General features: G+C 52.2%; 1 protein-coding gene across 2 annotated transcripts in view; it reads right to left on the bottom strand.

The window, feature by feature from the left end:
- The window catches only part of LOC129338853 (mitochondrial import inner membrane translocase subunit TIM16-like), a 74150-nt gene that overhangs the window by 4503 nt on the left and 57090 nt on the right, over positions 1 to 12557 (bottom strand). For both annotated transcript variants that reach the window (XR_008597972.1, XM_054993368.1), the window contains exons 10-27: positions 10446 to 10500; positions 10251 to 10308; positions 9623 to 9768; positions 9434 to 9529; positions 8955 to 9092; positions 8300 to 8423; positions 7928 to 8103; positions 7514 to 7622; positions 7234 to 7320; positions 6909 to 7051; positions 6502 to 6606; positions 6072 to 6157; positions 5844 to 5985; positions 5241 to 5330; positions 4353 to 4469; positions 834 to 969; positions 397 to 488; positions 155 to 241 (exon numbers count right to left, since the gene is read on the bottom strand). Coding sequence is in view for 1 of the 2 variants with exons in the window: in XM_054993368.1 (XP_054849343.1) it covers positions 155 to 241; positions 397 to 488; positions 834 to 969; positions 4353 to 4469; positions 5241 to 5330; positions 5844 to 5985; positions 6072 to 6157; positions 6502 to 6606; positions 6909 to 7051; positions 7234 to 7320; positions 7514 to 7622; positions 7928 to 8103; positions 8300 to 8423; positions 8955 to 9092; positions 9434 to 9529; positions 9623 to 9768; positions 10251 to 10308; positions 10446 to 10500 (1987 nt within the window). In the remaining variant the exon portion in view is untranslated. The remainder of the gene's footprint in view (positions 1 to 154; positions 242 to 396; positions 489 to 833; positions 970 to 4352; positions 4470 to 5240; positions 5331 to 5843; positions 5986 to 6071; positions 6158 to 6501; positions 6607 to 6908; positions 7052 to 7233; positions 7321 to 7513; positions 7623 to 7927; positions 8104 to 8299; positions 8424 to 8954; positions 9093 to 9433; positions 9530 to 9622; positions 9769 to 10250; positions 10309 to 10445; positions 10501 to 12557) is intronic.

Below are 12557 nucleotides of genomic sequence, written 5' to 3'. Positions count from 1 at the left end.
CCTTGGAAGTGGGCTAAAAACAGACTTCTGTGCCACCACCCCACCCCGCTCTCAGGCCTGCAAAGACTTGGCAGCAAAAGCACCTGCCTCCAAAAGGCCATGGCTGCCAAGGACTGTCCCCATGTTCACCAGTAGTTGTGTTAGAAGGACCTACCCACTCCTCTTCATCCACGCCTTCAAAGGAGTCTTGTGGGAGGGGGTCCTCTCGGTTGCCCAGCTTGGCCACCATAGCATTGAGCAACTGGAATAGAAGCAAGCCATCCATCATAGGGGATCCCCCAACATGGTTTGGTTGAATTATGACAGGTGCTTCCCAAGCACTCTGTAGGTGGCCCTGGGAGGGGGGGGGGCTTGCCAGAAAGGGCCAGCTAGACCCAGCCAGGGAAAAGCCCTCACCTCCTCTTTCTTCTGCTCATCAGACTTTTCTTCCAGGTAGACAGAGGATGGGATGTATTTTCTGCTGGGAATGTCCTTTGGGGCTTTGCTCACTGCAAAAGACACAGATAGGAAACCAGGCCACCTAGGCCCACCCTGCCAGTTCTCTTAGGTTCCCTCTTTCCCCCCTGGAGATTTCAGGGACTGAACTCAGACTTCCTGAGTCCAGAACACCACAGAGTAATTCTCCATCAGCCAACAATCCAAGGACCAGCCCTTTTTAGCCTGCCTTGTCAGTATCAAGGGAAGTCTGCCAGAAGAAACATGTGCATGGAAAATGCTATGCCAAGGCATGCCATGATTGCCCCCAACCACAGGGCAGGGTGGGACCTTTCTGAGTCCTGACCTCCTCAATGACCCCAAGAGAGCACCCCCTACTGGCCACTGCTGCTGCTTACCCGGGATCATAGCTTTGGGTTGAAGGCTGATCTTGCGGTGTTGCCCATCGGAGCCCCCCAGCCAGGCAGTGGCAGATAAGGCAGGTTCCCACCATACCTCTGTGGCTGGGTAAAGGTCATCCTGGAAGAATTCTTTCTGAAGGGAGAAGAGCAAGTGGGGAAGGGCTGTTGTATGTCTCTTACAAAGTTGTGAGTCATTTGTCCATTGTGTGTCTTCATGCACAACTGACCTGCATGGCCTTATTTTATTTATGTCATTTATAGTCCTCCTTTCTCACTGAGACTCAAGGTGGATTAAACAGTACAAGATTAGTACAATCAGTATCAAGTACATTTCATAAACAATACCACAGGATAAATAGATACAAGCTTAAAAGACATAGTATTAGCAAGAATCCAATACAGAGTAGAAAAAATACTGAAGCAGAACATAATCAATTCTAGGACTAACATCAGACAACATGGAGCACTGGTGGTACATAGGAGTACATATTTAAAGCAGCAGATAATATGTAAGGCAATATAGTGATCAAGTCTATGGTCCCTAATTCATTAGCAAAATATCTGAGACCCCTTCCCTACAATACAGCCCTCCCATTTGAGTAAAAAGCCTTTTTTAATAGTTCGGTTTTGCATCGTTTACAAAAAGCCAGGAGAGTGGGGGCTCTTTTGACTTCCTCAGGCAGGTCATTCCACAAAGAAAGCCCACGTACGGGCTGCTGCTGACTTCACCTGTGTGCAGCCTGACACCTGCAGGAGACCGTTCAGATGAGCGAAGCTGCCATGGAGGAACATAGGGAGCAAGGTGGTCCCGTAGGTATGCTGGACCAAAGCCGTGAAGAACTTTGTATGTAATAACTAATACCTTGAACTGAGCACGGTAACTGATGGGTAGCCAATGGAGTGACTGTAGGATGGGAGTGATGTTCGTGCTCCTGCTCGCTCCTGATAACAGTCGAGCTGCAGCATTTTGCACTAATTGGAGCCTCCTAGTTAACTTAGATGGGAGACCAATGTATAGAGCATTACAAGAGTCAAGCCTTGATGTTACCATAGCATGGATCCAAGTTGCCAAGTCAGCCGTGTCAAGAAGCCATCTTCCAGGCCAGAGTGAGGTTGTAGTAGGCATTTTTAGCCATGGCCTTAACTTGTTTTTCTAGTAATAACGCTGGATCCAGTATAACCCCTAGGCTCTTAACTGAGTCTGCAAGGGTCAGACGAACTCCATCAAAAGTGGAGGGTACAATGTTCTTCAAGATCTTTGCTTTCCCAACAAGCATCACTTCGGTCTTTTCTGGGTTCAATTTCAATGTGTTGTTTTTCAGCCATTTCACCACAGCTGTCAGGCAGCTATCTAAGATTTCTACTGCATCCTATGGGTACCTGGTAGTGAGATATAGAGTTGGGTGTCATCTGCATATTGATGACATCCAACTCCATAGCTGCAAATGAGTTCTCCTAAAGGTTTGACCTTATGTACTGCGAGCCAATGGAGATGCCACAAATCTGCACAGAGATCAGTGCCAGTCCTAGAGCCACTGATGTGCTTGAGGTTGGAAGCAGTGCGTGGCTGCTGGATCCAGATCTGGAACTCCTCTGCTACTGTTAGTGTGCAGACAGCCTGAGGTCTGGGCTAACGCAAACATCTCTCAAGAGGTTCCTGAGAAAACTCCCAGCCGAACCAAACATGACATTGCTCTTGCATACACTTACGTTAGGTTTGTGTCTTTCTGTTTGCAGTGCAAACTAGCAGGGGCTGGAGCCCTGCAAAGACCCTCATTTTCCCAGCCGTGACTGGGCCACAGGACATAAACCCTTCCTTCTTTGGGCAACTGCTGAGCCTCTGCCAGTGACATGGGGGGCAGGATTCAGCAGAAGCCCCACTGGCTCATCGAGATAAGTGAGCTGAACATGGTGATGGAGGGGCATCTTTCCAAAGGAGCAGCTGTTTAGGATGGAAAGAATGCCCTGCAAGGTAATGAAATGTAATTTTCTCAGATGTTAGATGAATCACAAATCTTAACCTCTGAAAGGTTATATGCAGGTTTATTCCGATGGGTACCTGTGAGTATACACATGGAAAGTGTCCTTTCTGGTTAGGCTCTGGGATAAGATTAATGGTATTCTTAAGGACAAGTAACCAGGTAACATAGATCAGACTAACCCATGTTAGTCTGTTGTAGCAGTAGAAAAGAGCAAGAGTCCACTAGCAAGAGCAAGAGTCCACTAAGACTAACAAACTTTGTGGCAGGGTATGAGCTTTCGTGAGCCACAGCTCACTTCTTCAGCTACAGCTAGAACGTGAGTCCATCTGTCCTTATATCTTGGAGAGTGGAGCAATGGCAGAAGCTGAAAGATAATAGCTGGTGAATGCCAATGGTAGGTGTGATTGAATAGGGTGGGGTATGCAGAGGGGTAGTGGATGTTGAGAATGCCATTACCTGCTGATCATTTATAATCTGGTCATAAACACTGCTGACCTCTGATCAGCAGGGGTCAGCAGTGATGTGGCCAAGTTGGCAGAGACCTCCAGATTATTCAAGATGGTGAAAATCCAAGTGGACCGTGAATAGCTCTGAAAGGACCTCTCCAAAGTGGGCAACGAAATAGCAAGTCACTCCAGTGCCCAAGTTGGGGCAATAAAGACATTCTGAGGGGTTCCTTCTCAATTGACCATGACTGTCCTAACAAGAGGTCATGTTGGAAAGTTTGCTGGGCATGTATGGCGGGGCAGGGGAGGAGAGAAGCTCCACTCTCAAAAATAGTTCCAAATACTCAGAAGCGTGATTGGATAAAGATACATGAAGAGATGCAGAAGATTTTCACATTCTGATTTGAGCTAAATCCAAAAAACATGCTGTTAAACATTTTACCAATTGATTTTAGAAAAGAATAAGGAAACCTTTTCCGTTACATGGTGACAGCAGCAACAGTGCTATTTGCAGCAAAATGGAAAAGAGATATATGCCCTCATGTGTCAGAGTGGCTAGATAAGATTTATGAATATGCATCAATGGCAAAACTAACTACTTAAGTACATAATCGACCAATAGCTGAATTTTGGGGGAAATGGAAGGATTTCTTTGACTACTTAAGCAAAATTAACATTAATTAAGGTAACAGTATAAAGATAAGAAGATAAAATACAGGGAAATGACTAACCAAAAAAGTTGATATTATAGTTTATATAAGTATAGGTAACCAAGGAGAGGGAAGGAGAGCCATCACACAATTAAGTTCAGTTATGATAAATTCTCAATGTATTTCTCTATTAGTTTAGTTTAATTCTAAATGTATTGCTTGTATAAGTTTCAAACTAATTTCAAATGTAGTGTTTATAAGTCTCAATCTCAGTTGTAGTTTTTGTATTTTTATGCACTTTCTCTTGCTATATCTTTTCTTTTAAAATAAAATTTCTACCAAAAAACCCCTCTCAGAAGTGCTCTGTCACAGCTAGCAATACTCAGGCCCAAGAGGGGGTCCCACCCAGCTCTGCACAGCACACATGCGCTCACATACCTTAATCCTGGGTACGCGGAAGGCTATTGGCTCAAGGGAGCTCTGCCTGAGACGCAGGGCCCGGGCAATCTCGACCTCATGCACATCACACTCCGATTTGGGCAGGAACTGGAAGCCCTGGAGAGGTGCAGAAGTCAGGACCTTGTGCAGTCATGGCTGCAAGCACATGGCTCACGCTCTGTCTCTCATGCAGAAAACTAGACATGTCATATCTGTCTACGTCTGTCCGCACTGCTCCGATCATACAGCTGCTCTGCCAGTAGCATGCCACTAGGGGGCAAGCTATCAATATGGTTTATAGACTACAGAAACTGGATAGAAAAGGGTAGGCTCTAAGGGGACGAGTTACTGGGAGAGGTGGTGGAAATCAAGCCCCCTTGCTGGTGGGAGCATTTTCCACAGAAGGCAATGAGTCACTTAGGACATCACTACCCTAAGGGATACAACTGTGGTCTGTTACAGGCGCTTATACCCTTCCCTAATCACCACTTCCCTGCTGAATCAGACCTTTTCCTTTGGCACCGTTTCCAGCCAGAAGCAACCCACAAAGACCAAAGCTTGACACTGTTGCTCGTCCCCCACCAACTAGTATTTTTAGGGAACATGGAGGTTCCATGTAGCTCTTAACACTCACAGATATCCCCTTTGGGGGACATTGTCCTCTCAATGCCCAGCTGCTTTCCTGTTCAGCACTCTTCTCTTATTTTTAGAGGAAAAACAAAACCATTGTGGAAAAGGTGGAAGGCATGGATCATCTCAGCAGAAGCCTCCACTACCAAAGGGGCTTTGGGTTGTGGTGGGAGATGGGGAGCTCAACTCCTCTTCCTTTCGGGCTGCCCTTCTGATTTCCCAGCTACTCTGCTTCGCTAGCCCCACCTGGCATCTCACCTTGTGGGGCTCATTGGAGAAGAAGCTGTTGCATTCCAGAAAGTAGGGTGCCTCTGGGATGATTTCGTACATGAATACTCGCGTGTCACCCTAAACACATGGCAGAAAGGAGAGGCTGGGGGCAGGCAAACAAGAGCAGCCCTGCCCAGGCTGTGGCTCCACTGGGCAAAAGCTGGCTGGAGACTTTTGTGCCAACTGTAATCAGCAAGAGACCAAGACACCTCAAGAGCAGGGACTCTTGGGGAAGAAAGCAGTCCCTGGAGAAGGATCTCTCTCTGCTCTCACTCGCCCTCAAGCAAGGTGCACACCTTTCTTCATCATCCCTGGCAGTGCTCCACATTGAATCAAACCCGAGTGGCCAAGCAGGGGGCCCTGGTGTGGGGAAGTGCGGTGACTGGAGGCCGGGGATCCACACCCAGTGCTGGCCTCCAGCCTCTTGGTGGCACTTCCTTATGAAAACCCCTCCAGTAACCTGCTTGGCTTCAGTTGGCCTAAGAAGATGCACACAGGAGTGCCAAACCCCTTCCCAACTGCCAGTATGGACCAGAGGATGCTGGGACTGGGACATGCAACCTGGGTTATGAAGGCGGGCCACAGACTCACCTTGCCTGTGAGGAAGACCAAACCCGTATCCACATCATAAAAGGGGATGAGGGTGGAGGGAGAGACATCAAGGCTGACAACAGCCACAGGCCCATCTGCCAGGAGCTCCGCCTGGTACAGAGACAGCTGGCGCTCGCTGTGGCTGAGGAGGGAGGAGGAAGAGCAGCTGAGCCTAACCAGGCCTGGCCTGCTAATGTAGGGCATTTGGGGCAGTAGGGAGAGCCTTACCCATCAAAGCCTGACACAAGCAGGTATTTTCCTCCGCACACCCAGATGATGCGGGCCCCCCGACCTCCCTCAGGGCCTGGGCCTTCCTGTTGCGGGAGAAGGAAAAGGGGAGGCCTCATAAAAAAATACTGCCTTGCCAGAGCGCTACCCTCCAACTTCCTCTTCCTGGCTGGAAGAGGACTCTCAACCTAGGAACAGCAACCAGCCTCTGCCACATCCTGCCCACTCACACCTTGCCCCCTTGATCTCCCTTCTCCCATCCACACTCATTGAGGTCCAGACATTCAGTTCTTCAAGACTTCAGCTCGAAAACCTAGAAAGAAGAGACAGAGCAGGTGGCCTCTTCCCCCACTTCTCTCTGTCTCTTTCTGAAGCACCCTTATCTCCACACAGAGATGCACGACTTCCATGCCAATCAAGGCTCACTCACCTGCAGCGGCTGTGAAGCTTGCCGGGGCTCATAGACCCGCACTTTGCCATCCTTGCAGGCTGTGGCCAGGAAGCGTCCATTTGGGCTCCAGGCCAGGCTGAAGATCTGCAAGGCACCCACCCAGTCCTCAGAAGAGGTAAGCCTTCTGGCCTAAGGCCCAGGCCTAGAGGGGGCTTCCTCCAGCCACTCTCACCCAGCCCAGCAGAAGGAATGTCTACAGGGATGCCGGTGAGCTAGTAGGCCATATGGTCACCTCGGTGCCTGGTGGCCCATCTCCCACTCCTGGCAGGATGCGGAGACTTTCGGTCCTTGGATCAATGGGGAGAACCGAGAATCTTCACCAAGGTCTTCTGAATCCCAAGGGAGCTCCCCGAAGCCACCAAGTGGTTGACCTGCTTCCTTCCTACCTGGTCTCTGTGTCCATTCAGAAGTAGTGCCTGTCTTCCGGAGTGCACATCCCAGATCCGAACACTCAGGTCATAGGAGGAAGAGGCCAAGATGTCTGTGGCAAGGGGGTGGAACTTGATGGAGTAAATCTTCTCTGTGTGACCTTGGAGCGGAGGAAGAAAACATGCAGTCAACACTGGAAGACACACTTAGGGCAGGGTCCCTGGAGTACTCTCTACTTCTGCTGCTTTTGGAGGACAAGCAGTCTGGGTCCCAGATCGCACAGGTGAGCAGAGCGGGGTGGAGGGAAACTCCTTTTGACCCCCACCCAGGGCAGCTACTTACCTCGCAGCACAGTCTCAGGCTCTAGCAAGCTCTTCTGCAATCCCTCTGGCTTGACCCTCCATAGGCGGATCTTGGCATCTTCGCCAGCTGCACCAAGAAAGCAAAGTGGTGTTAATCCAGCAAAGGCACCCAGAAAGATGCTGGAACTGGACCTGAGCCCTAACAGCACCTGAGGACCCACTAGGAAGACCCAGCGGGACCTCCTGCCCCATCCCACTGAACTGTGACAGCTTTTGGTTTCTGCATCTGGGCTAAAAGGTTCAAGGGAAGAGTCACCTACCAATGGCCAAGCGCTCCAGATCAAAGGGGTCCCAGGACAGATCTGAGACTGGGGCCCCGTTCTCAATGGCGGGCAAGGAAGCATCAGGCAGGCGGCCTGGCTTGGACAGCTGAGGACGAATCTTGGAGTTAGCAATGGAGAAAGGTACTACTGTTCAACTTGGGGGAGCTATGCTCCCCCACCTCATGACCCAAGCCCCCGACCTCTGAGACACAGAACAAGCTTCCAGGAAGGATGGAGGGCAGGAAGCCCCTGGTGTTTTGGACCTGAGAGCCAGGAGCCAACACTGACCCAGCTGCTTTGTTGCTTGCAGAGGGTGTGGATTGGGGCAGCTACTGGGTAAGAGAGGGGACTGGCTGCTTCTGGAGACTCTGCTCTTTCAAAGCCTCTCTGCCCACCTCTGCCTGCCTTTACCTCCAAGATGGCCACCTGCCCTCCTGCGGACAGCAACGGGACGGCAACGTGTCGTCGGTTAGCACAGAAGCCATCACATTCGCCCGGTGTGGTGAGGTTCAGCCCCTTGAGGTTGGTGATGTGGGTGCTGCGGTGCAAGACGGTGCCCTGGATGTGGCGGAAGCTGGAGCTGGGGCCTGAAGCCAAAGGCACAGAGGATGAGAGGAGGGCTTCCCAAGGAGCAAATTCACACCCCACCTGCTGGGCAGGCAGTGAACAGTGAGCCTCACAAGAAAATTGCATCAGTGTCCTTGTGCCTGCACTCCTCCAAGGAAAGGCCTGTCCCCTCACTCCATGTGGAAGAAAAGCATCAGAGGGGAGGGGCCTGCTTACCCAAAATGCTCTGCAGCGACCTCTGACTGGGACTCGAGGCAAAGCCACTGGTGGCAGAGAGGGACGCCGCCGCACTTGAGGGGGACGTCAGGGAGCTGGTGGGAGAGGACAAGCTGCTGCCCGCCTGGAAGGAGGACAGAAATATCACTTGCATGTTGAAGCAGCTGCAGTTGTGTGTGTGCAGAGGGGAGAATGGGCCTGGCCAGCCATGGCTCCTAATGCTGGGCTAAAGCCCCAGGAAACATGCAGCAGGGGGAGAGATTTGCGGCAGGAAGGTCAGGGGAGGGCACTCAGGCCATGGGTTTTATTTCCAAAGAACACTGGCCAAGCACCCAACACTCTCCCTCCAGGGAGGACCCAAGAACTTCCCAGCTCTGCTGCTGGGTCCACCCCCTCCCAGGTTGTGTCCAGTGGGAGCACCAGGGCCTCTCCCCCCTGCACTTGGAGGCAAAGACCCTAGCAGGGAGCCTTTCCCACTTGGCCTCCCATCTCCCAAGCAGCCCCTCCCCTTCTGGAGCATGGAGATCCCTACTTGAAGGCTGGAGGCACTTGCCTGCAAGCCAGCCTTCTGGCTAGATGCAGAGTCTAAAGGGCGAGGAAGCAAGGGAGAGACGCCAGCCACGGCCGGGCAGGGGAGGGGAGGAGCTGAACTCACACTGATTTCCAGATCCTCGGTTTGCTCCTCCAGCTGGGTGGTGTCTGGGGCCTCACCTTCTGGGCGGAAGCTCAGGATACAGGTGGAGGTAAAGGCTTGGCTGGGTTTGTGGGCAGGGTGGAGGCTGATCCTCTGAACCTGGGGGAAGAGGAAGAGCATCCAAATAGAGGAAAGGACCAGAGGGCACAGGTGGAGTCTCCAAAGTAGGCTAGTGCCAGCAACAAGCCTGGCCTCCTTGCTGGTGGGAGCTGCCAGAATGGCTGCACAACTGGGCTTCGGAATCAGCTGCTGGACATGTCCGGCTTCAGCTGGTGTCCTCAGCCTGAGTCAGAAGGCCGAGATGGGGCAGGGGGTGCCCATAAGAATGACTGCACTCTCTGAGGGGGTGACATTCACGTGGGGGGGTGCCATCTGTCTGCCCACCCTTCCTTGCTTTGAAGTGCTCGATGGCACCAGGCAGTCTCTGTTCAGGCTCTCACCTGGCTGTTGTCTCCTGCCCACCAGGCTCGAGCAGACGCCGCAGGGATGATTCCAGGGCAACTGGGGAACAAGTCTTCATGGAACTCCTGTGTGGACTGCAAAGCACGTGCTCTGTCCATATGCGGCACCACAGCTACATTGCTGTGCCATGTTGCAGCCGCTCCCACCCACCCCACCTGCCTCTTTACCTTCCGAGGCACCGTGTAGCTGATGGGCACAATGGCATTGTCTGTGAGCTGCAGGACCCGCATCACTTCACACGCCAGGACATCCAGGGCTGGCTTGGGCACCTGGGCGATCCCATGGGCCTTGCTCCCAGTCCGACACTGGTTGACTAGACAAGAGCACAATGAATGGGACAAGGGTTTCCACTGGGGGCAGAGGGGCATGGGCTGTCCAGGATAAGAGCACCCAAACTGCCAGCCCCTCCAAGCATCCAACTGGAGTTTTTCTCTTTCCCAGATGATCCTCCCCTAAGGCCTGCATGAAGCATGCCAGCAAACAGCAAGGAGGCAGCCAGAGCTCAGCAGGGGACCCTCTTTGCATGGAGATGTCATGCACAGTACAGGCAAATGACCCTCCCCTGCTCCCTCCCTTAGCAGCACATTCAGCTGGGACTGGTGATCCTGCACAGCTGGGTGGGTGGGTGAGTCTGGTCTGCACGGAGGGTCCCTCTCTCAAGTGTGCATTCCCAGGCTGGGCAGGTGCAATGCCAGGGGCTGCATCAAATGGAGAACTCTCTCCGGGCCCAGGAAGCCACGTGCTGGTGCAAGCAAAGCTCGGGGGATCCTTCGGTGCCAGATGACCAAGACCCACCTTCCGTCAGCGCTGGCTGGCTGGGCTGCACCTCATAGCAGAAAAGCACATCCTCTCCCTGAAAGGCAAGACGCAATCTGAGCCACTTGCACTGGAGGCTCCCCCCATGGAATGGCCTCCCAGGCTTGTGAGCAGATGTGAAAAGCTTAGGGGCGGGGTGGTGGTGGTGGAAACATGCAGACAAGTGGCACTCACTTTCCCCATCAGCACCAGAAGACCAGTGTCGAGATCACAGAGTGGGATCAAGGCCCTGAAACAAGAAAGGGGGCCACATCTGGAGAAACAATGGCAGTCATTCGCTGGCCCTAATAGTGGATGCCCCTGTGTGCACACACATGTGCATGCACCCCCCTCACAGACACACCTTTGCCCCTCCCTTCTGATCCTCTTTGGCATTTCTCTCTCTTCCCAACCATTCCCAAGACCATCCACTCCAGGTGAAGCATTGGCTAGCATGCCATGGAAAGCATCACCTGCTGAATATCCAGAGCTTTGTACATTTATTTCTTAGACAACTTGCCCCCCCCCCCCGTTCAATGCACAAAAATCAACACTTGTAACAGAGCTACCAGGATCCTATCCTGGGGGGTGGGGGGGTGGGGGAGGAGGCAAGAACAGTGGTGAGAAATTAACTACCCAAGCCAGAGGTCTGTAGAACTGGGAAGGCTGCACTCTCTCTTACCAACACAAGCCGCTCTAATGGAGAGGACCACCTGTCTAAATCTGAATTCCATTCAATTAACTTAGCCAGGAAAAGAGTGAACAGTGCTCAGCATAAACAGATCTCCTAAAAGATCCTGGGAAGCCTCTGCCAGTTGGACCAGATGAAATGGTCTGACTTGGTACAGGGCAGCTCTGCCAAGGCTGCTGGGCACAGGAGCCAATAGCCCTGCTTTCTCTTTCTTTGTCCTGGCTGTACCTCTCCACATCTGGGTTCTATATGTAGGACAGAGTATGGCTTGGGCCTTTGCTGGACACACCCCAGAAAGGGTGCTTTGTTCCCTCCCTTGGCATATGCTGCATGTGAGTGGCAGCCCGCCGCCCCCCCCCCCCCCGCCCAGTGCTGTGTGGACACACCAGCATGTGCCAGTAAGCTGTCCCCATCTGCCTCTCTTGAGTGCATCAGTGGCACGCTGCTCCATGATTGGTATCAGTGCAGTCACTATGCTTACAAGGACTGTTCCTGGTTTTTGTTTCCTCTCTGTGTAGCGAGCTGTAGGATGCCAGCCAGTAGCACTGGAGTCAGGGGCTTAGGATGAGGTTGCAAGCATGTAGCAGCAGTGAAAGAGGCAAATTCTATGCAGAGGATTGTTTGGAAAGGGACTAAAATCCAGACAGCCAGTATGTTGTGTCCTTGTCCAGATCAATGGCGCGCTCACATTTGAAAAACCGTATGCCAGTCTGGTCAACGTATCTCTAAAAGGGCATTGTAGCATTATGAGGAAAGGCTAGTTTGGGTGTAGCAACAGGGAAGGGCTGGCTCTTTGTAGGTCTTTGTAGAGTATCTGTTTGGCCAGTGTGTACCTTCTTGTGTTCTTTTGTAGCCCCTGCATGAGCAACTGAAAGGCAGGAGGCTCAGCCCCAGCTGTGTCATTCGGGATCAGGGCCAGAGCCCTCATCCCTCAAGTGGGGAAACCAGTTTCGGTTCTGCCTCCTCCCTGAACAGGCCCAGCTGGTCCTTCCTTGGCTGTCTGCCATCCTCTGGCGGCAGCGTGCCTGACTGGCTGTCAGATCATCCCGGCACGAGGCCTGGGTGTGGTGCTGGTGCCAGGGCACATCTATGCTCAAATCTATCCGGATATCAAAGGAGTGTTGTAAATGTACCAGAGCTTGCAATACAGTGTGGAGTGGAGGCTGATCCCTTGATACAAAAAGGGGACAGGGTTCCAGGGGAGGGGGTGCTCTGAAAAGGACAGGGACATTTTTCAGTGCCAGCAGTGAGAAGGAAACTGGTGGGGGCCTGGCCAAGAAAGGACACTGCTGCGTGGCATGTTCGAGAATATGGTCTCACCTGACATCCTCCACAGACAAGTGTTGCTAAAGATGGGAAGAAGAGCCTGAGGCTAGGCTGGCTCCTGAAGGTATTGAGGCCATCAGACCCCTCCCCCTTCATAGCACCACTGTTCCTACCTAGGAAGCTCAGGGAATTGTTGGTCTTTTCCATGCCAATGGGACCAGCTAAGGGAGCATTTTCAAAGGTCTGGCAAAAGCTTGGAGCTGCCACAGGCTGGGGGCCCACAGCCCAGGATGAGTAGTGGCTCTAGGACCACACATACATGATAGGTGAGAGGGGGCCTGCATTCGGCT

Source organism: Eublepharis macularius, chromosome 12, assembly GCF_028583425.1.
Source record: "Eublepharis macularius isolate TG4126 chromosome 12, MPM_Emac_v1.0, whole genome shotgun sequence".
In the NCBI taxonomy this organism is placed as follows: domain Eukaryota; kingdom Metazoa; phylum Chordata; class Lepidosauria; order Squamata; family Eublepharidae; genus Eublepharis; species Eublepharis macularius.
This window is presented reverse-complemented; position numbering and strand designations above follow the sequence as displayed.